Here is a 23,909-nt window from a genome sequence, read left to right on the forward strand (position 1 = left end):
TGACATTTTATCAAAAGTCTTTATTTTAAGAGTACGCATTATAGCCATTTAGAAATAGCACAGTATTTTCTGGTCGACTTTTGTATAAAATAATAAGCAAAGCAACATTAAACATGATAAACTCTGTACAAGAAATTACAAACATACCTGCAAACAAAGAGCACGACAACCTATAAAATATGTGGGGCGGGAAAAATGAAAACAAATGTACCGACGTCATTCAGCTCCGACTCGGAACGAATGTCTACTCAGTTCTAGAATAAAAACACATGGGGTTTAACAAACTACCATTTTTTTCCCTGTATCTTCATATAAAAAGTTAAAAGATTAAAGTTGAAAAAATATATATCGGTATAAATTTATTAACGGCTACAACTTAAGACACTGGCAGTAACTTCTAAAACAAATGCCCACATTTGTGCTCTTTTCTTTTAAAATAGGTATTAAACATTTATTTTCATTATTATAAAAAAAGACTCACAACACTGTGTATAAATATAATGCATTATTCACAATTTATATACATGTTTTGTCCGAGTGAAGGTTTCACTCGCATCGACCGGTTTGCGATCTGTTTTGTGAGGGCGTAAAATCACACCGTTAAAGCTTTCTCCAAGACGTTGATGTCGACCAAGGGCAGAGACGCGACTTCGAAAAACACTCTGAAAGAGAAGGAACAGATTTACATTTTAGAAAGTACAGTCTTTAACATTCATTCATCCTTAATCTCTTTAAGACAGAGTAATTCAATTCACAGACTGAATTGGTCTAAAGTGAAGTTGACAAAAAATAAATCAGACTTGAATGTGAAGCTGAAAGGGCCACGCTAGTCGCTTTTCCATTAGACATCAATGCAAAACTTTACTGATATTTACTAAATGTCAAAAAACCAGAAGTGCGTAATGTCGGTTTTTCCATTAAATCACATATGCGATGAATGTTTATTTATTATCATGAGATGACACAAGAAGTCATTCCATAAACATGGCGACGAACGTAAATATGGTGTTGATTTACAGATATAGTCATTATTATTATTATTATTATTATTATATATTACCCCTCTATCTCGTACTAAATTAAAAAACAACTGGGTTTCCTGGTGTGTCCACTCATACCGCAGCATGATTCTTCTTCTTCACTTGTTGTAATGTATGTCAACATCCGTTTTTTTAATTCACCTGATTCTAGTTGCGAAAAAAGATCTTTCCATTGCAGTTTTGCGTGATATACCATTTGCGCTACGCCCGAAAAACCACCTCTTTCCAGCGCAAAAACTTTTAATTGAAAAATGAGACTTTTGGCAAAATTGTTGTTTTTCCATTTGGTAAATTTTTAGGCGCAAGTTATATTTGCGTTATATTTGCATACTACTGTCTCGTATGTTCTGGTTTTGTTCAAAACCGAAAGACTTTTGGCAGTTTATATTTAAATTTCTCTCTGATGTAACAGGGTCTCATATTGAACCTGAGGCAACAATTGCAATATTTGGCATTACATAACACCTATATACATATACATATATATATATATATATATATATATATATATATATATATATATATATATATATATATATATATATATATATATGTATGTATGTATACAGGGTGGGGAAGCAACATTTACAATGAACATTTAGTTGTTTTTTCTCAGCAGGCACTACGTCAGTTGTTTTGAAGCCAAACATATATTGATGTCATAATCATACCTAACACTATTATCCATACCTTTTCACAAACTTTTGCCCATATGAGTAATCAGGAAAGCAAACATCAAAGAGTGTGTGATTTACTGAATGCACTCGTCACACCAAAGGAGATTTCAAAAATAGTTGGAGTGTCCATAAAGACTGTTTATAATGGAAAGAAGAGAATGACTATGAGCAAAACTATTACGAGAAAGTCTGGAAGATACTATTAAAGAAGAATGGGAGAAGTTGTCACCCCAATATTTGAGGAACACTTGCGCAAGTTTCAGGAAGCGTGTGAAGGCAGTTATTGAGAAAGAAGGAGGACACATAGAATAAAAACATTTTCTATTATGTCAGTTTTCTTGTGGCAAATAAATTCTCATGACTTTCAATAAACTATTTGGTCATACACTGTCTTTCAATCCCTGCCTCAAAATATTGTAAATTTTGCTTCCCCACCCTGTATATATGTATATATATACACACACACACACACACATTCAGAACTATGTATCAGGGTTCCTTGCAAGTTAAATGTTACTTTTTAAGACCTATTTAAGACTACTTAGAACAGAATTTAGTGCCCATTTCATACTCATACTGGCAAAAATTGTTGACTCTTAGAATTTAGGACAATGTATGTAAATGTAGTCATATCTGACCGGGAACTGCAAAGTTAGTGGTAGCTGGTTCTCATTTTCAGTATAAATTGTTGGATTGGAACAGGTGGAGGCGACTAATGTTACTTTCTTTACAGTTTGGACATTTTCCAGACACGTAAACACAATACAGCCAACAAGTTTATGGCAACATAACTTAATACATACCATATCAAATTTCCTATCTCTTAAAGACTTTTAAGACCCCTCAGGAACCCTGATGTATAAATGTTTGTATATTTAGAGCTTTATATATGTACATACTCTATCTTTTTTTGTGGTATTGATAATTTCTTTCCTGCTACTTTTATTACCTCCGCCAAGTGGAACGGCGGAGGATATGTTTTCATCGGGGTTTGTCTGTTAGCAAGATGACTCAAAAATTTATGGACGGATTTTCATGAAATTTTCAGGAAATGCTGGTACTGGTACAAAGAACAAATGATTAAATTTTGGTGGTGATCGGGGGGGATTTTTGTTTGTCTGTTAGCAAGGTAACTCAAAAATTTATGGACGAATTTTGATGTAATTTTCCGGAAATGTTGATACTGGCACAAGGAACAAATGATTACATTTTGGTGGTGGTGGGGGGGGCCGATCTACCTTGGAGGAGGCCTGCGCTCTCCGAATGCTTTTCTAGTTACACCTGAGATTAATTAAAATATTCTGATTCAGCAAACACAAAAGTACACACTGTGTTTTGACTTACTTGTGTGAGTATTTGTTCCTGACGGCCTTCAGTTTATCATCTGGGGGTGCTAAAAGCATATAGTAGAGCGTTCTGACAACAGGCGCCAAATCTGACAGCTGATATCCCGAGTGGAACTGCAGGATGGGAGACTGCAGAAGAAGAAAAATCAGAGGCATTTGCATCACTTTGAGTTCACAAATGAAAACATGCTGACGCTGGACTCTATAAATGTAATACAAGTTCATTACTTGGTGGTCACTTCTATGATTCAATATGACACATTAACATATAATGTATAAGTCTACTTGAGCTGACGCTGGAGACTGGGGAAAAAAAAAAGTCGGACTTCCTCTAAACTGAATTGACCCCATATCCCTGGTACTGCGGCACTGATAACTCAAATTGACACTGAAAAACAATTTACATTTAAATTGAAAGTGAGGCACTGTTCACAACACGGAATGAAAATGAAAATAAACCAAGTTGAGCTGACAGTGGGGTCGATTCGACATTACGCAGTTTTCGTCGCTCGCTCTCATCGGTTCATCTTTTTATGAGCGGAACTAAACAAAACATCTGGACAAAGTTATAAGCGATATACCTTCAAATACTTGGCACTTCTGCTAAAAAAAAATGACTGGATGATGAGGGAAAAAATGTTGCTTAATGTTAATGTTGTAAAAGCTGAGAAACAGTCCTTGATTAATAGAAAAGAAAAAACACTGTTCCCAAAGTGTGTTTTTCAAGGTCGTTTAAGTCGATTAAGTAGGTTTTTGACACGACCAGTACGTATAATATTTATTTTAACACATTTTGAACTGGAGCTTGATTTTTTTGTCTTTTGTGTCGTGGAGGATTTTAACCGATTCTTATTTTTTTGTGTGAGCTGAAGACAAAACAATCGAATTCTCTGCTAGAAGTCGACCGATATTGGTTTTTCTAAGGCCGATGCTGATATTTAAAAATTTGGTCAGCTGATGGCCGATATCTACAACCAATTTTTTTTTAAAGCACATTGACCATAAAATACAATTGAAACATTCAGTTAATTAAGATTTTTATGCAGCAATATAAGCAAAAGTATTAATACACTTACACATAGTACACTTTTAACAGTTATTGAACTTCATATGCTGCCCCCACAGGTGCCTGATCATATATTTTATAACATTTTTACTACTGATCAAATATCGGCTTTAAAAAAATACAAATGTAAGGCTGATGGCCAATATTTAAAAAAAAAAATCTATATATCAGCCTCTATTCTTTGCTAGATTAGACTGGAGAAAACAAGAAACTAAAGGTACTTGCAACAGTGTAATATTTGTTAAAAATGTAAAATAATAAAAAAAAAAAAAAAAAAAAAAAAAAAGCACTACTGTTATACAATGAAATAATGTATTCTCACTGAATATATTACAACAAACAGATTTTTTGCGTTTTTGTTGAGTAGAGGTAAGTAGGGATGGCAATCGAGAACCGGATCCCAGTAGCTCGGTTCCTTGGAATCGTTTGCCTGCCTGCCTAACGATTCTGCTTATCAATTCCACCTTCATTGCGCATGTGTGATGACTTCACACGCACGCTGCATTGTTTTGGTCAGAACGTAGCCAACATGGTGTTGAGGCAGAAACGCTCCAAAAAGTTGACACCAGGGCCACTGGGAACACTGTCAAAGCTTCTGTTTCTTCAAAAGGGTGAAATCTCTCCAATATGCTCAAACATTTGTCCACAGCATGTGATTAATTTACAGGAATGTCACATATTTGACACGCTACTTAGCAGCGCTTGTGAATCTACCGGCAGAGCAAACACCAGGCCGTCATCTGGGCCCGGTTCTGGTGCGATAAACAAATGTCCTGCCCCCTAAAATACAAGTTTCTGAAGGTAGAGGAAAGGAAATAAGGTGCACAACAACGGGAGACACAGAGGAATTAGTAAAGTGTCTTAAGTTTCACTTTCACTGTACGCCCCCCGCCCCCCCCTCAACCGGGCCCCACATCATCTGTTATTATTATTTGTGCATACTGTTTCTGTTATATTTTCTGTGCAGAGATGGAAATATAAAAGATAGTTTATGTAAACACACCCGTTTGTATTCTTTTATTCCTTCACCCAATGAGAATCGATAAGAGAATCGGATCATTAAATTCTTATGAAATCCCGTTCCTAAACGTAAGGTATCTACAGGACGCCACTACAGGCAACAACTGAACCTACCCATCCTCCCAGTTCTTTACTGATCAGCGCCAACAGCAGGCAGGCAGAGGCCAACAGCGAGCCCCTCTCCAGGGCCAGTTCCATCTCCATGAGGCTCATCTCACAGTAGTAACGGGCCAGAGTCAGCGTGTCCATGTCCGCATTCACACACTGCAGGCAAAAAAAAAAAAAGAACAAAAAAAGAAAAACTGTTACGGAGCCTAGAGGAGACTGGAAACAGGCACTGACGATTCAAGAAGTCATTTCCGACCTTGGCATAGCGTCTGAGGAAGCGGTACGGGATGGGGATGTTGATGTCGAAGGACAGCGTCTGCAGGATGCTGACCTCTGTGGAGATCAGCTCCTCCCTCTTGTACGCATCATCACAAATATATATGAAGTCGTCGATACACGGGGGGTTGCGTTCCTGCCAGGGAATTCAGGATAAACACAACGCAGTGTTAGAACGATCAGAAGAATGAAATAACTGTACAATGCATTATCCAAGTCAAGGATGTGACATGTGGGACGCGACCAATAAACAACATTAAAAATGAAAAATACGAAATATATGTGTATATATATATATATATATATATATATATATATATATATATATATATACATACATACATACATACATACATACACACAGGGTGGGGAAGCAAAATTTACAATGAACATTTAGTTGTTTTTTCTCAGCAGGCACTACGTCAATTGTTTTGAAACCAAACATATATTGATGTCATAATCATACCTAACACTATTATCCATACCTTTTCACAAACTTTTGCCCATATGAGTAATCAGGAAAGCAAACGTCAAAGAGTGTGTGATTTGCTGAATGCACTCGTCACACCAAAGGAGATTTCAAAAATAGTTGGAGTGTCCATAAAGACTGTTTATAATGGAAAGAAGAGAATGACTATGAGCAAAACTATTACGAGAAAGTCTGGAAGATACTATTAAAGAAGAATGGGAGAAGTTGTCACCCGAATATTTGAGGAACACTTGCGCAAGTTTCAGGAAGCGTGTGAAGGCAGTTATTGAGAAAGAAGGAGGACACATAGAATAAAAACATTTTCTATTATGTCAGTTTTCTTGTGGCAAATAAATTCTCATGACTTTCAATAACTATTTGGTCATACACTGTCTTTCAATCCCTGCCTCAAAATATTGTAAATTTTGCTTCCCCACCCTGTATATATGTATATATATACACACACACACACACATTCAGAACTATGTATCAGGGTTCCTTGCAAGTTAAATGTTACTTTTTAAGACCTATTTAAGACTACTTAGAACAGAATTTAGTGCCCATTTCATACTCATACTGGCAAAAATTGTTGACTCTTAGAATTTAGGACAATGTATGTAAATGTAGTCATATCTGACCGGGAACTGCAAAGTTAGTGGTAGCTGGTTCTCATTTTCAGTATAAATTGTTGGATTGGAACAGGTGGAGGCGACTAATGTTACTTTCTTTACAGTTTGGACATTTTCCAGACACATGTAAACACAATACAGCCAACAAGTTTATGGCAACATAACTTAATACATACCATATCAAATTTCCTATCTCTTAAAGACTTTTAAGACCCCTCAGGAACCCTGATGTATAAATGTTTGTATATTTAGAGCTTTATATATGTACATACTCTATCTTTTTTTGTGGTATTGATAATTTCTTTCCTGCTACTTTTATTACCTCCGCCAAGTGGAACGGCGGAGGATATGTTTTCATCGGGGTTTGTCTGTTAGCAAGATGACTCAAAAATTTATGGACGGATTTTCATGAAATTTTCAGGAAATGCTGGTACTGGCACAAAGAACAAATGATTAAATTTTGGTGGTGATCGGGGGGGATTTTTGTTTGTCTGTTAGCAAGGTAACTCAAAAATTTATGGACGAATTTTGATGTAATTTTCCGGAAATGTTGATACTGGCACAAGGAACAAATGAATAAAAACATTTTCTATTATGTCAGTTTTCTTGTGGCAAATAAATTCTCATGACTTTCAATAAACTAATTGGTCATACACTCTTTCAATCCCTGCCTGAAAATATTGTAAATTTTGCTTCCCCACCCTGTATGTATGTATGTGTATATATATATATATATATATATATATATATATATCACACTTTTCCCCCCTCTTCTCTCTGTGATATTTTGTACCTATGTTTAAGTGTAAGTTTGCATCTCACAAACTGTTACATTTGCCCAAGACGATGGGTGTCTTGCTGTGTGATTTTTTTTTTTTTTGTTTGTTTTGTTGTATGTGTGTATTTTACACGTTCTGTTCTGTATAAAAACAATTCCTATTGTTTAGACTTTTTTGCACTACTGCTGTAAAAAACTCAATAAAAAAATAACTGGGAAAAAAAAATAAAAAATACAAGCCCATAAGTTTCCTCTCACTGGCTCAATGAGGAATTGTCTATTCAAATATATTCTCACAGCCTGACTGACACAGATAGTAATAAGATTCCATTCATGTTACTCAGTCAAGACAACACGACTGGAAATCAATGCTGACGATTGTTTTGGTCACATGACACATGGTGCATTTCACTCAACTTGATGGGCACAGGAAAAACAGGGCAAAAAAACCCAAAAAGAATAAATCAACCTTGTTCCAAAAAATAAAATGCCACCAAATAGTCATGACTAGTGAAAATTTCATATCACGGTTATTGTGACCAAAATTATCATGGTTATCGTTATTATTGTGGTATTGTTGAAATGTGCTCAAAATGTTCAAAAAGTACTTATACACTCACTGAAATAATTTAACCATCAACCAATTATATAAAAGATAAATGGGAGAAGGAGCTTAATGTGGAAATTACAGATGCTGACTGGCTTAATATGTGGACGATACATGAAACATCCACTAGTACGTGGAGCTGGGGGGAGTTCCCCTGGAAAAATCTGGTGCATTTCTTCATTACACCAAAGAAGAAAAGTAAGCAGTTAAACAGACAGCAGAAATGTTGGAGGGAATGTGGAGAATTTGATGTAGATCACACACATGTGTTTTGGAAATGTGATAAAATAACTGTGTTTTGGGAGATGGTGTGTGGAGTGCTACAACAAATAATGGGGGATGAGATTCCAATGTGCTGTGATGGACTATATTTGTAGAACTTGTCTGATGGAAATGTAGTGGGAAACGACATATACTTGGTTGAGGTACTTTTAGTGGCTTGCAAAAAAGCCGTTACAGGGAACTGGGGAAAAACAGAAACACCGACAAAGGACAAATGGATCACAATTATTGGAGAGATATACACAATGAAAAAAATAACTCACGAACTGCGACCACAAGAAGCACAAATGAACAGATTTTTTTGCTTGCATTAAGCAAAAAAAAATCTTGAATCAAGCAAAAAAAAAATATCTACCAATGAAACTGAAAATGATCTTCGTAAGATTTCTTGGAATAAGATTTTCAAGCTCTATTGTCTAAAAATAAGTTCTTATATCTCACTGAAAAGTTACTCTTTAGGTGATTATGTCTTATTTTAAGTGTGATGAGATATTTGGACTAAAAATGAGAAAAATACACTTGGTAAGATTTTGATTTTTACAGTGAGACTGAAAATCCTGTGAGCCTTTTATCTGATGCTAACCCTTATTGCTCTGTGAACATCAGATCTTTCCTCCACACAACACTAATCAAATCAAATTTTATTTATATAGCGTCAAATCATAAAAGTATTCTCATGACACTACAAATCACAGACTCTGAGCCAATTTACAGAAACCCAAAAGAATCCTCCAGGAGCTAACTAATGACTTCCTGATTGATTTTACTTTCATTTGAGTAACTCGTAGACAGAATGTGTCGTTTTACTTGAACTGTATCCTCACCTCAAACTTGGAGGCTATGAGCATGGCTGTGGATCCGACCAGCTGCAGCATCTCCCTGTGGATCGGCGCCTGGGCCAGGTAGTGGTCTGTCAGCTTCACGGCCAAGTACAGGGTCTCGTGGTACAGCTCAAAGTTTTCCTGAACACGCAGAAATAGACACAGACGAATTTGAGATCAGAGTTGTTTGCTATCGGTTTACCTCGCACGCAGGCGTCCACGATCAAACGGCTCCGTCTGGTCCATTTCAGACTGAAATTCATTCCTTGTGTGCTGTCAGAAACCATTTCAGCTCTTTTTCACAAGACATATACGGACGGATGAAAACGCTGAACACTCACTTGCACTTCCACGAGCCAGTCGATCAGGATCGCCCTCATCTCTGGGTTGAGGCTGGGCTGCTTGGACATGTAGTCACAGAGGACAAACTTCTCCTGCATGAGCACAAATCGAAGACAGGCCATTAAATATTTTCCTCAAGAGGCGACCGTAGAATGTATTAGTGTTTTCCAAGAGCACCGTAAGTGACATAAACATAAAAAGTGTATCAATTCTAATATCACTAGAAAAGGGTTAAAGCCTGAAGCAGCCACAACTGAAGAATGGATCGATATCATACAGGACATTTACATTCTGGAGAAGTTGATATATTGCTTAAGGGAATCTTTTTTCACTATTTGGTCAAAATGGACAAACTATGTTAAATCTGTAATTGATGTGAATTGAATACATCGGTCATGTGATAACATTTACATGCTATAAATTTTTGTTTAGGTTAATGCAAATGTATACACCTTACGAGGGGGGGGGCTGAAAAGTTCATAGCCTGACTAAGAAGGAGTTAATTCATAGCAATGAAACTTGGCATACATTAAATTCAGCGTTTCCTGATACTAACTGCATGGTTTCCTTCCAGATAAACCCACATTGGATAAATAATTTAGAACTTTGAAAAGTAGTACTACAGGCATTTCATGAAAATGCTTGCTTTTCACCTCTCCTTCGTTCTCCCTACCCCTCTTGAATTCAGCTTCCCAGTTTTGCACAGCTGATGAAGCTGGAGCATCATCCCCTATAGCAACCATGTCAGCATGAATGTCCTTGGGGGCTAACCCCTTTTTCTGCAGACATTTGATAAGACCACGGTGCCACGGATGGTTCACCAAATGTCTCTGGTACTACTTTTCAAAGTCCTAAATTATTTATCCAGTGTGGGTTCATCTGGAAGGAAACCATGTAATTAGTATCAGGAGAGGTTGAATTTAATGTATGCCAAGTTTCATTGCTTTGGAATAACTCCTTCTAAGTCAGGCTATGAACTTTTCAGCACCCCCTCATATTGTGTCTTAACCTGATGACGAAGAAGTGAAGCAAGCCCTCTCCTCCTGCCCACGTTTTAAATTTTTTTTTTTTTTATTTGTTATTTGTTCTATAGTCTACTAAAAAACTTGGATTAGTATCTTTGGTCAATTCGATGTGTGGTTATTGACAAAAAACCCGACAGGGAAGTTTTGTATGACCTGCTTTTCCAAATAAACAAAGAATGGAAAAAAAAAACAAAAAATGTTAACTTAAAGCGTTACTTTCTTTGCAGCTTGGACACATTTAACCCATAAAGACCCAAACAGCCACTGGTGACCAAAAGCATTGACTGATCTAAAATGCTGAATACCTGTTGATCCACTAATCCTATCAATACATGTAAATAATTGGTGTAAAATACAGTTCATCATCTTTTCATGGTCATCAGATATGACCCATTTGGATGTTCAGAGGCTCCGTACTGAACGTGGAAACACAGTCATCTTCTACAACACTGATTCACCAGTAAAACCCACAGAGTTGGATCAATGAAAGTGGATGGATACACTGAGTTTATGTTAAGTTAATGACAGATTTTGCTAAAAAAAAGTCACTTTTACTGAACTTTTCACTGTTTTGATGCAAAAAACTTTTGGATTTACTCTGAACTTTTATGAACATCTAGATGATCTGTGAATTAAACATAGGAAAATAGATGACTTTCACTGAAAAAAAAACACAAAAAAGCAGTGGATAAGATTACAATAAATGGTGAGAAATCACTTAAGAAAGGTTAAATTTAGAGAGAACAACATTTGGGAACTCCCATGAAAGTCACACTGGGTCTTTATGGGCTTATGACAACATAACTTAAGACCTACCATATCAAATTTAATACCTTTTAAAGACTTTTTTTTTAAGGTGTTAAATGCAGATTTGTAAATTCAAGGCTTTTAATACTTTTTCAGACCCTGTGGGAACCCTGTATACAGTTGTGATGAATCCCTGTTTAAAATGACATTAAACTTGCATTAACTCACACTGAAAAAAAATCAGATCCGATTCAGGACCACATACGGGAGCGGTCGAAAAACACGATAAACCATCATTACAAGAGGCAGTAACCCTGATAAGTTCAACTGCAATCGGTTTAAACCACTTCAGTGTTTTAATAATCATCTCAATACTTGGTGCCGATACAATACAATGCATTATAGATTCTGCTATGAATATTTAGGTCCGCCACTATTGGCAGCTTTCTTGTACCAGTATGGTAAAGATAACAACAACAACATGGGAATTTTTTTTTTTTGCAAGAAATTGTATGTTAAATCCAAAATCACCACCTTGTGAGCTCAAATGGTGTATGGATTATTGGTGGAAGAGCTCACCTCTCTCTGTTTGAGGTAATCGAAGACGTCCTTTGCGTACTCCGGACACATGAAATAGTCCTCAGCGTTTTCAGAGTCGATGTCAAACTCCTCTGGAATCTAATAAGGGGAAAAAACAAGAGTGGTTTTTCTTCCTCCGATGTCAATTTTTCCACAAAGCGTTATTATTTTATTAACAAGTACATTATATTCTCTGTCACTTTGAATGATATGCTGGATATTAAAACCCCATTATCACCCTCTTTACTTCTGCTTAATGATGACTCTACCTTACAACTTTCTCTTCAGCAGAGGCATATATTATGGGCTGCCCTCACTGCAGCCAAGAAAATGCTGGCATCGAGATAGCAGCCGCCTCATACTTTATCACGGCAAGAATGAATCAGTTCTTTTCTAGATATAGTTATGATGGAGAGGTGCATGCAGCCAGTCAAAAAAAACATTAGTATATGGGACAGTGTTTACATTATGGTTAAAGAAAGAGTGCAACATAATTATCTATGACTATCCTGATCACCTATCTGTTCATATCTGTAAATTATATCCTCTTTCATCTATATATGTGTATTTGTTTTTATTAGTGGTTTTCGTATTTTGAGATGCAGGCTGGGTTGGTATGGGGCACAGGTGTCAAACATGCGGCCTGGGGGCCAAATTCAGCCCCTCAAAGGGTCTAATCTGGCCCCTGGGATGAATTTGTGAAATGCAAAAATTACACTGAAGATATTAACAATCAAGTGTGTTTAAATCATTTTACGTCATTTCAATCTAAAAATGATGAGACCAGTAAAATACTATCAAAATAACCTACAAATTATGAAAACTGCAAATTTGTCTTTGTTTTAGTGTAAAAAAAAAAAAAAAAAAAAAAAAAAAAAAAAAAAAGGAAAATTACACAAAAATGTTTACATTTACAGACTAGCCTTTAACAAAAAATGTGAATATCTGAATGTCTTAAGAGTAGTATGTGGAATTTTAATAATATTCTCCCTGTCATTTGATGTTTTGTGTATTTGTAGATCCACTGTGATCTCTAAGTTGTGATTCACATGTATAAATAATAAACTAAGGCATATTATTGTTAACCTTGCACTTAATTTACTAAAGAATTTTCAGGTTATTCGTATTTGTTTATGTAATGTTCTAGTACAATTTGTAGATGTAAACATTTTTGTTACAGAATTTACTTTTTTCACTCAAAAGTTCTTATCCTTTTATTTATATTATTTTACTGGTCTGGCCCACGTTATATCATATTAGGCTGAATGTGGCCCCTGTACTAAAATGAGTTTGACACCCCTGGTATAGGGGGTCACCATTAGTTCTGGGGGGGTGGGTTTAAACCTTGTGTGTCACAAAATCTTATATCATAAAATGTGAATTTCTTTCTTTTTTTGTATTGTACTTTTGAAGATGCACAATGAAAATAAATTAAAAAATGATCCAAAAAAACCCAAAAACAAGTACATTATATTACTTACCTTCTGTTTCTGGAGGTGTGCTGGCACTTCATGGACAGCAGGGGGCGCAGCTGCCACCAGCTCTTCAACTGGAGCCACTGCATCGTTCAGCACCTCTGCTTCCTCCTTGCACACTTTGACCTCGTCTACTTCAGACTTGTCTGTGTCTGCAGTTGTCTCCACAGAGGAAGACCTACACAATACGAGACACTGATTTAAAGGTCTCTGCTGCCAAAGAGAGAGAGGGGAGGATACAAATCAAAAGATGGGAAACAGCAGGAGGAAAACATGGCCATATTTACTTTTTCAAGTTGGCTTGGTTCTTGGCAGACACGGAGGTGGCTGTTTTCTTCACCAGCTTCTTACTTTGCTCCTTCTTTCTCCCAGGAAGGCTGATCTGAACTTTATGAGCCTATGGACAAAGGTGAAAACAGGAATAATAGTTGGGGTGTTACTAATTCACTCACAAGATTTAGTGACTAACTGTGAAACCACATTTTGGATATTCATGTCTCAAGATTCAGGCCTTTGCATGGAGGTCACAAAGGATAAAACTGACTAACGATAAAAATAAATAAATAAATAACTTCACATTCAACATCAACCCTGATCAGATGTGGTATTAGCATTTGTTTATCATGTTCCCATGACAAGTTGACATGTCCTTGTAACATTGGAAAACAAAAAAGTTCATCTAGCACCCTTAAACAGTTTTTTTTTTTTTTGCTGATTACTCAATGAATGAGTTAGCTAAGAATTAGTCAACACACCTTAAATTAGTAGTTCCCAACCTTTTTTGTCTCATGACCCCATTTTAACATCACAAATTTCTGGCGACCCCAGACATTCAAAACAGACTTTTTTTTTTTTTTTTTTGCTAAAATTGATTTGTTTTTGATCATGTCATAGTTTGCTATACTATGTTGCAAATAAACGTTAATTTTATTAAACATTTAGTCTATATAATATATATTATTATGGACGGACGCAGAAAAGCCAGGTGTCGATTACTGCACAAAGTGAGAATTTTATTTTCCTTGGTCAGGATATGTACAGTCAGTCCAGCTTGGATTTACAAGGCTGACAATTAATACTGAACAAACAAGAACTCAAACTATGAATTCTGAAAGAGCTGCAGCATCTGAAACTGACCACAATGAACATCTGACAGATAAACAGAACCACAGTGCTTCAGTTTCGGCTTCACAGTTTGTCACGTCTTTTATGGATTGGAATTGTCTCTCTCAACTCACCATACATTTTTTATTAGTTTGTTTTTGTTTGTTCGTTTTTTTGTTTTCAATTACTAGAAATTTCAGGCGACCCCATTTGAATTCCAGGCAACCCCACAGTTGAAAAACACTGCCTTAAATGCTGATATGAAAAATTCAATCAGTTTGTTTAGACTGTTTTCTAATATGGCCTAAGTTTTAGTAATGAAGGTGTCTGTATAAGTGGTTACAACATGGTAATAGATTTGAAGTGGACTCAGTAAACTGGATAATCCATTTCCTCATTTGGAGTGGCGGAGTGCTGTTCAGGTGCGCTCGGGCACCACTACATATATGATTATGTAGTAATGTCACCTCCATAGGCTTTTCGAAATTTTGGATGTCTTTGCAACTATGAAAAACACTTTGATTAGACACCGCTGTTACACTGACTATTTAGATGTAGGTGATTCCTCGAATTAAGAAATGTGGTCAAGCGCAGGGTTCCCACTCTTTCCCTGAAATTCTTTTCCAGGACATTTTCAGCCACTACAGAGACAAGTTATCACGTCACACACGAATCCATTCCCCTGTCCCCCTCATTCTTTGGAAGTGTTCTTTTCTACAGTCGTAACTTGAATTTATCCAGATTTTTTCTATATTTATTACTCAGACATTTGATGTGTAGTCTATGGCTATAATTTCATTCATTCATTCATCAACTGAACCCGCTTTATCCTCACTAGGGACGCTGGAGTCTATCCCATCTACTTATGGGCGAAGGCGAGGTACACCCTGGAGGAGTCGCCAGTTATGGCTATAATTTATCTATGAAAAATAATTGTGACAAATGTATCATAGAATAATGCAAACACACCCACAGATTACAGCGAAGCACTTCATTAGCCTGACAACCTGGAGTTACAATGTTCAACTGGACAATTCCCAACTCAACTTTCTCTTCTCTTACTTTCTCTCCTGCACTTCCTCTAAAAATATTTGCATATTTTCAATAAATCACTGAAAAACTATTTCCTGATACACCAAACATCCACTAGCTCATGGATCTGGAGGGAGTTTTCCTGGAAAAATCTGGTGTGTTTCTTTATTACACCCAAGAAGAAAAGTAAGCAGTTAAACAGAGAGCAGAAATGTTAGAGGGAATGTGAAGAATTTGATGTAGATCACACACATGCAGTGGTGCAGAAAGGGTCCCCTGGGGCCCCAAGCAAAAAAATGAAAATGAAAAAAAAAAAAAAAAAAAAAAAAAAAAAAAACATATACATACATATATATGTAAGGGTAGAGACTGCGATCTGGTAGGATCGGCGATTCTACCAGTAGAGACTCCGATCGTAGTCTCTACCAGTAGAAACTCCGATCAGAGTCTCTACTGGTAGAAACTCCGATCCTGCCAGTAGAAGGGTTAGGGTTAGTGAATTAATTCTTTAGACCAGGGGTCACCAATCCTAGTCCTCGAGGACTGGAATCCTGCATGTTTTCGATGTATCCCTCTTCCAACACACCTGATTCAAATTGTAAGCCTATCATCAAGTTCTGCAGAAGCCTGATAATGACTCATCTGTGCTGGAAGAGGGAAACATCTAAAATATGCAGGATACCGGCCCTCAAGGACCAAGATTGGTGACCCCTGCTTTAGACTGTTTGTGTCAAGTCTGTTGGTCCTTTGGGGGCCCCTGCTGGCTTAGGGGCCCCAAGCAGCTGCCTGCCTTGCCTAATGGCAAGCTGCACCACTGCACACATGGTTTTAGGAAATGTGATAAAATAATTGGGTTTTGGGAAATGGTGTGTAAAGTACTAAATCAAATAATGGGGTATGAGATTCCAATGTACTGTGATGTTCTGTATTTTTGCAACTTATCTGATGGAAATGTAGTGGGAAATGACATATACTTGGTTAAGATACTTTTAGTGGTTTGCAAAAAAGCTATTACAAGGAACTGGGGAAAGACAGAACCATCAACACAGGACCAGTCTATCGCAATTGTTGAAGGAATATATACAGTGGAAAGGGTGACTCACAGACTGAGACTACAGGAAACTCAAATGGACAAAAAGTGGAACAAATAGACTGTTTACAGAGCTCAGAATGGTGGAAAGACTGGATAATGCAAATGTACTGAAAAATGTGTAATGTACCCAAGCAATGTTGGTTTGTTTCTTTTTTGTTGTTTTGTCAAACGTGTAAAAAATTTAAATAAAAACTAAAGTAAAAAAACAAAATAAAAAAAACTATTTCCTTTGTTTCTTCTCAGTTTAGGCACACAAGGTCACAAGACAGAGGGAAGATAAATAATTTTCCAGGATAACTTAACCGTTTTCAGGACATGTGACCTTTCTTTCTCATTTTCCATGTTTTCCACAACTGGAAAATTGGTCACTAATTTTCCAAGTTTTCCAGTCACATGAAAACCCTCTCTAGTGACCATAGATGCCTCAGGCTGTGGTCAGACCAGGCATGAACATGTATCCTGGGTGATCCATTTGCATGCAGATAACACAATGAGTTATCAGATGTAACACGACATGTGAAAAGCACAGAGGATGCATTCCGATCTGATCTGACGTGATGCATTCAGGGCTAAACTGGGACACATGCCCACATTCTTTAAGCATGAACAGGAAGACTTCCTGGGATGGGCTGCATGTTATTATGCCAACAAAACAAATGGAATGGTGAAAGATGTCATATCAGTCTTGTATTGATTGATTCTATGTAAATTCATACAGTCGCAAGTAAGGAAACACTCCACCTTAGAACTGGTCCCCTCTGAGCACCACAGTGAATTAACTTTGTGAAAAAACATCTCAAATCTACCCCGCTGAACTTGATACTCTCGTGTCTGATAGGGATGTCATGAGAACCGATGCTCACGATACCATTCGATACTATGATGAAAAAAGAATCGTTGATACTCACTTATTTTAATAAATGGAAAAACCGATGCCTGCGTAAGAATCGATACCATTGCTGGTCTACTGCTCTCCTGGAATTGATGGGGTCAGTACGCACTGAAAGTACGCATGCAACAGATACAGCAACTCATGAAAGAATGGACACAGCTGCAGCTACAGCTCTGCCTTGTCTAATGGACAAAAAACGACCAAAAGTCACGTGTGGAAGTATTTCAGGTAGACGACCATGACGTGGTTATGAACACGCATAAGCCACTGTGTAAACGCCGCCACCACGGAATTCAAATGAAGGGGGGGGATACCACAAACCTAGCAAAGCACCTTCGAGACAGGCACCCAGATCTGTTTAAAGAATCCAAGGTGAGTTTAGTTATTCAGCATTAAACATTAGACATGTGATATCATCAGGGCTCTACATTGGTAACGGTCCAATGGTCCGACACAGTTTTTACAGCCTGGCTCATTCGGACCACCGCTGATACGAAATGTTGACAATGAGAAACTATACCAGCGATCAGTAACAGGCGGACCATGGTCTGGGTCCAGACCCAGAAGCCGTTCCGTACGGACCTTGACCTACAGCGGGTGGTGGAGCGCTTCTATTTTAACCAGCGCAGCTTACAGTAGATGAGGAAACGCACAGACCAATTACATGAATTTAGAACCATCCCACATGATACCACTCAGCCAATCACATCTGTGCATTCAAAGCAGTAAACTGTGACTGACAGTGATGAGAGAGTTAGAGGGAATAGCAATATTCGATTATATGCAAATACTTAACGTATTTCTTGTTTAACTTTATGGGTTCTTCTGATTTTTATTTTTTTGCCATGGTATCAATTTGGTATTGAGAATTGTGTACTTTTAGTGGTATCGGTATCGATTCCTGAATTTTTGGTATTGTGACGTCCCTTGTGTCTGATAGAGTTTAGGCTATAGAAGAGCTTCTTCATTTGCATCTTGCACGGGAATCTTAGCCATCCAGTTGCAAGAAAATCGCTCAAGATACAGGGATATTCAAAAGAATTAACCGATTTCATGACGCATTGCTTCAGTTCTCAAGCATCGTCATGTAATGAGTCAGCGACTAGTTGAAAGAGGAGTTTCCTAAGTTTTGAATGGCTGCCTTGATGACCTTAAACATCGAATAACAACAGAGATCAACTCAGTGGATCGTGATATGCTGATACGCGTCTAGGAGGAATTCTCTTATCGCATGGATGTTGTCCGTGCTGCAGGTGGTGGCCACATTGAACACTTGTAAGACAGGAAATAAAAGTTGATTGTGAGTAAAACACTTGTGACTTGGCTGGAGTTTTCTATTGCTTTTCCTTATTAAAATATTGTGTCATGAAATATGTTGAATTCTTTTTGAATAACCCTGCATATCTGGGAATGCAGTTTATGGCTGGTGTGAAAGTTTGGCTTCCAGCTGTGATTGAATATTTCAGAATGGTTGTTAATGCCAGGTCTAAACAGGGACTCACTGCATCTTAAGTGTTTCCACTCCTGGTATTAGATCTGGCTCCTGTGATGGGATCATTCAGGACGCATAATAATGCCAGATGTCAACACAGCCATTAACACTTTATGACAGGGGTGTCAAACTCATTTTAGTTCAGGGGCCACATTCAGCTAAATTTGATCTGAAGTGGGCCGAACCAGTAAAATAATAACCTAATAATATATAAATAATGTCAACTCCAAACTTTTCTCTATGTTTTAGAGCAAAAAAAGTGAATTTACATTATGCAAAGGTTTACATCTGCAAACTATCTTTTCAAAAGATGTGAATAACATGAACAAACTGAAAAAATAAGAGTAACTTTAACAATATTACGCCTCAGTTTATCATTTACATATGTACATTATAACTTACAGATCACAGTGGATCTACAAATACACAAAACATTTAGTATCAGGCAGAATCTTGTTAAAATTGTACTTGCTTCTCTTCAGACATTTCAGCTTGTTCGTATTTGTTTAGATTATTCACATTTTTGCGAAATTATACTTTGTTTTCCTGTAAATACATGAAAATATTTACATTTACAAAGAGAAACATTTGGAGTTGTCATTATTTCTTTGTTATTATGATAGTATTTGACTGGTCCTGCCCACTTGAGATTGAATAGGTCTGAATGTGGAACCTGAACTAAAAGGATTGTTAATATCTTAGTGTAATATTTGCATTTCACAAATTCATCCCAAGGGCCAGACTGGACCCTTTGGCGGGCCGGATTTGGCCCCCAGGCCACATGTTTGACACCTGTGCTTTAGGAGAACAAGTCTGGGTTACGTCTGTTTGACAAGAGGAGCTTTGGCAGCTCCCAGAACAAACACACAGTTGGTTTAACACCAAGGTGAAGTGACAAAACATACATTCACAACTGAGTGTACAACTACTGTGAGTCCAGTCTATGTGCCATTCACTCAAACAGCAGCTGGCTACGTGGAGATGCTGCAGCGGGTGTCCCTCGTTACTGAAGGTCCTAGTTTGTGTAATAACGTCTGGGTCTTTCAACAGGACAACGCCCTCCTAACGGACTTCTTCCAGGAGAATAATATTGTTCTTTTGAACCGCCCTGCATGTTCCCCTAATCTAAATTGCATTTAGAACATCATTTCCAGACCGTGGATAAACTTTGTGAAGCCATCTTCATCACATACGTTAGACTACATTCAGACAACAGGTCTTAATGCATAATTCAGATTTTTTTGGTGAATTCCAATTTTTTGTGTGCTCATTCATTTTACACATTAAATGCTACTTTTGTCAGTTTTGGGTATGAACTGAATGTGACCCTGAAGTGATCTGTATGCGCAAAAGAGGTCTTGATGTAATATGTGACCACACAGACACGCACTCTGTTTACAGAAGTATATATGTTTTTCCCGCTGCTCCTCCTCATGGGATGCAGAATTGAGACGTTTGTCACATTTCAATGACATAAAGATTGGATAAATGCGACCTGGTCTTTCACACTGAAGTATCATTACAAAGTATCTGATACACATGGGATGTAGGACCACATATAAAAGTGGCCTGGGTCAGAAGGAAAATCAATCAATCAGATTTGTGCTGTTCAGACTGTCTTTAACAGATCGGATACAGGTCACATATGGGGAAAAAAAAAAAATCTGATTTGGGCCACATTGGCCTGTAGTCTGAACATAACCATAGAGTGATGTTGCCATCAGTGTCCTGGAAACACTTGTATCCAGCAGGCCTGATGGAATTTTTGAAGTGATCAACAAGAATGGATGGGCCACTCACTAGAGTCATTTTTTGACACTTTTAGTTCTGTTTTTGAGGTATACTCTTAAACTTTAGATCAGCTGATGAACAGCTTGTTTGAGCTAAAATGCCTACTCTCTATTTTTTATCTTTTGTTCCAGTTTCTTCTTTTTGCACTTTGAAGACCTACCAATAACCTGGTTACAATCCGTAACGGCAAAATGCAAATTCTCGTACTTTATCCCCCAGTTTTAAGATTTTGTTCACGAGTGTATACTTTAAAACACTTGACCATTACCAATTCCAAATCACAATAGATAAGACGCAGCAGGCAGTTCTTTAGCTGTTACCCCTTGATCTGCACATTCAGCTACATTTGAGTCAATTCAGAAAACTGTGATGAGTTTATCTTGAGGACATTTGTTTACAGCATAGTATGAATTTAAATACACAACCAGTACTCTCTTTGTGTCACAAATCTGCCACATAACACTTACATTGGTGATGTCAATAAAAGCTGTTCTCTTCTTCGGAGCTCCATGAGGAGGGGAGGATGACCTCTTCACCTGTGGGCCTTCCCCCTGTGACACACAAACAAAAATTAATACCAAGTAAGAAAACTGCATTTATTTCTAAGGTGCCTCAAAACAATACTTTAAGAGAGCATTAGAAGAGTAAAGACCGCAGCAGTAGAACACAAATAACTCCAATATGGAATAAATATTTTTATTAAGTCCAACTTAAATGTATAGCACAGGCAAACAACGTTTTAATTGCCCTTTTTTAATCAACGACAGTATCCTATGATGACCTACAATGAGCAAATTCTGCAATGCCTGCTTTGTTTACATCATTTTCAGCATAGTTAAGATAAGATAGTCCTTTATTAGTCCCACCAAGTTAAATTCTAGATTTAAAGCAGCAATAGTGGCACACATGAGCAAAAAAGAGCAAAATCAAAAATAATCAAAAAAGCTATAAATATTATTTACACCTGTGCACATGCTGATCATGCCACAGGTTAGAAAGTGGAGAAGAACATTGGACATTGTTTCTAAGCGTGTATGCATTTGTTATTGGAAATTTATGTGTGAGTGTATTTACATATGTCTTATTTTCATTAATCATCATGAACATGGGTAAGTGTATATTTTTATGAGTGGATGTATATACAGGTGGGGAAATATGTAAGCGGTCATTCCGTATAGATGGGTATGTTTTGTAACACTTTGTAAAATCTCCTTCAATTACATTAAGGTTACAAAGAAAGAAAAGGAGGAAAGAAAAAAGATAGGGGAGATACTCAGATGTACACCTATACAATTACACACATATCTACACACATAATTACATATATAGACATGTATACAGATTACACGTACGAATTTTGTGGTGTGCAGACATATGCCCACAAGACAATTGCCCACAACCTTAATGAAAAGAGACAAATGCCCACAACCTTAATGAAAAAAAAAGACAAATGCCCACAACTTTATTTCATAAAATTTTATTAGCAACTAAAATAACAAAATTATATACACTGTTAGTAAGGAACTGTAAAAAAACAGTACCTGTGATATCCCATCACCTCAGTATGTAGACATATACAAAGCTACTAAGGATAAATGTTACATGTTAAATTAAACAAATACTACAAGTCCCATCACCTGAGGATTCATATGTGAAATATTCACCTCGACAAGTTATAAACTTAAGAGAATATGTTAAAGTCCCACGTAAGAAAAATCTGTATTTGCATTTACATGTTAAATTGAACTGTCCATTAATTCAGATCCTGTATCAATAATGTTACAATGACATAACTACAGGGTGTCCCATAAGTCTCCATACATAGGAAAAATAAACGTTTCTTGACATAAACCATTTTTATTTATATAATACGCTTTATATGACTGCCATTTTGTCAGGAACACATTTCAATGCATGTCTGCCACTGCTGAAGAACTATAAGGAAGAAATATAAAGAAATACATGTTAGAACCATATGTATTATGTCTCCTATGTATGGAGACTTATGGGACACCCTGTATTTGGACTATTGTTGCTTAACAACTGAATACTGATTACATATGTAGATATCTGCAGTACATATGCACTTATAATATCTGTAGTATTTGCATACTTCTTATAGTTCCCCCCATTGGAATAATGCCATACTACAAATTGTGGGCATTTGTCTCTTTTTTTCATTAAGGTTGTGGGCATTTGTCATGGAATTGAGTTTTGTTTACTGCACAGACTTATTTGGAGATAAAGTCTGCCCATTAAAAAAAAAAAAAAAAAAAAAACACAAAACGCACATTTATTTTTTTAGTTACCTGGTTTTCAGACGATGTACTTGGCTTGGGTATCTTGCTCCCAGCGACCACTGTGGGCTTCTTTCCCCTCGGTAAAGGCATGTCTAGCTCCTTTTACCCTCTTAAAAACAGAAAAACATACAAAAACTTCATAGTTAGCATTCAAGCTACAAAACACCGGTGTGTTCAGTTAGCAGTCAAGCTAACTAGCAACAGAAAACAGAGAAAAATAATACAAGTAAACACCGCTAGAAGAATGTGTCGTTATTTACGTTGTTTGCTAGGTGGAGTATGTAAACGTGAACACATAAAAACCGTCAAATAAAACCTACCTCTCTGTAGTTTTATAATTCCCGCTCGTCTTTTACTTAGTGAATAAAAGTCTCCGTGTGTGTTTTATTCGAGAGTTTTTAAAAGTCCGAGATTATCGCGTTGTGTCCGACAGAGCACGAGAGAACAAAGTCTTTCAGCTGTGAATCAAAATTTGCTGTACCGCGCTCTGATTGGCTAGAATTTGAGCCGGGCTGACCAATCAGCGGGTCGTGTAGGATGCCTTTGTTAGGGGGCGTTGAGTTTGTGTACGGGATGAGCCCGTTTTGTCAATAAAGCGGGGTTTCACATTTTAATGCCACAAAAAAGGAAACATTAAATAACCACGAGTGTTCTTTTATTAAAACAAAGTAATTAATCGTCATTTTAATGGAGTATTTGCTCCACAGGCTCACACAAATATCCTATCAGAACTTCCCCGCTGAGTGTACAATCAGCTCCGGGCCACTCCGTGAAGCTGTACGGAAAGAAGCGAACCCTACACAAAACATATGCGGAATTTTCAAACTTGTTGCAGCCAATAGCAGCTCCACCTTAAAGACTTTCTTCATGTTCTCCTCCTGTGTAAAGCACGCTATCCTTAACTGATCGTTGTGGAAT

General features: G+C 37.1%; 1 protein-coding gene across 1 annotated transcript; it reads right to left on the reverse strand.

The window, feature by feature from the left end:
• On the reverse strand, nt 1-23,451 carry ccnb3 (cyclin B3). Its single transcript, XM_030161623.1, has 12 exons — nt 23,312-23,451; nt 23,001-23,100; nt 21,159-21,242; nt 13,575-13,684; nt 13,294-13,465; nt 11,813-11,911; nt 9,461-9,553; nt 9,123-9,260; nt 5,514-5,669; nt 5,264-5,413; nt 3,062-3,192; nt 1-662 (listed from the first exon to the last, which is right to left on the reverse strand). Exons 2-12 carry the CDS (start codon nt 23,079-23,081, stop codon nt 593-595), a joined length of 1,284 nt encoding a protein of 427 aa, XP_030017483.1. The 5' UTR covers nt 23,082-23,100; nt 23,312-23,451; the 3' UTR covers nt 1-592.
• Between the last annotated feature and the right edge of the window lie 458 nt (nt 23,452-23,909).

The sequence above is a fragment of the Sphaeramia orbicularis genome, chromosome 18, assembly GCF_902148855.1.
Source record: "Sphaeramia orbicularis chromosome 18, fSphaOr1.1, whole genome shotgun sequence".
NCBI lineage: Eukaryota > Metazoa > Chordata > Actinopteri > Kurtiformes > Apogonidae > Sphaeramia > Sphaeramia orbicularis.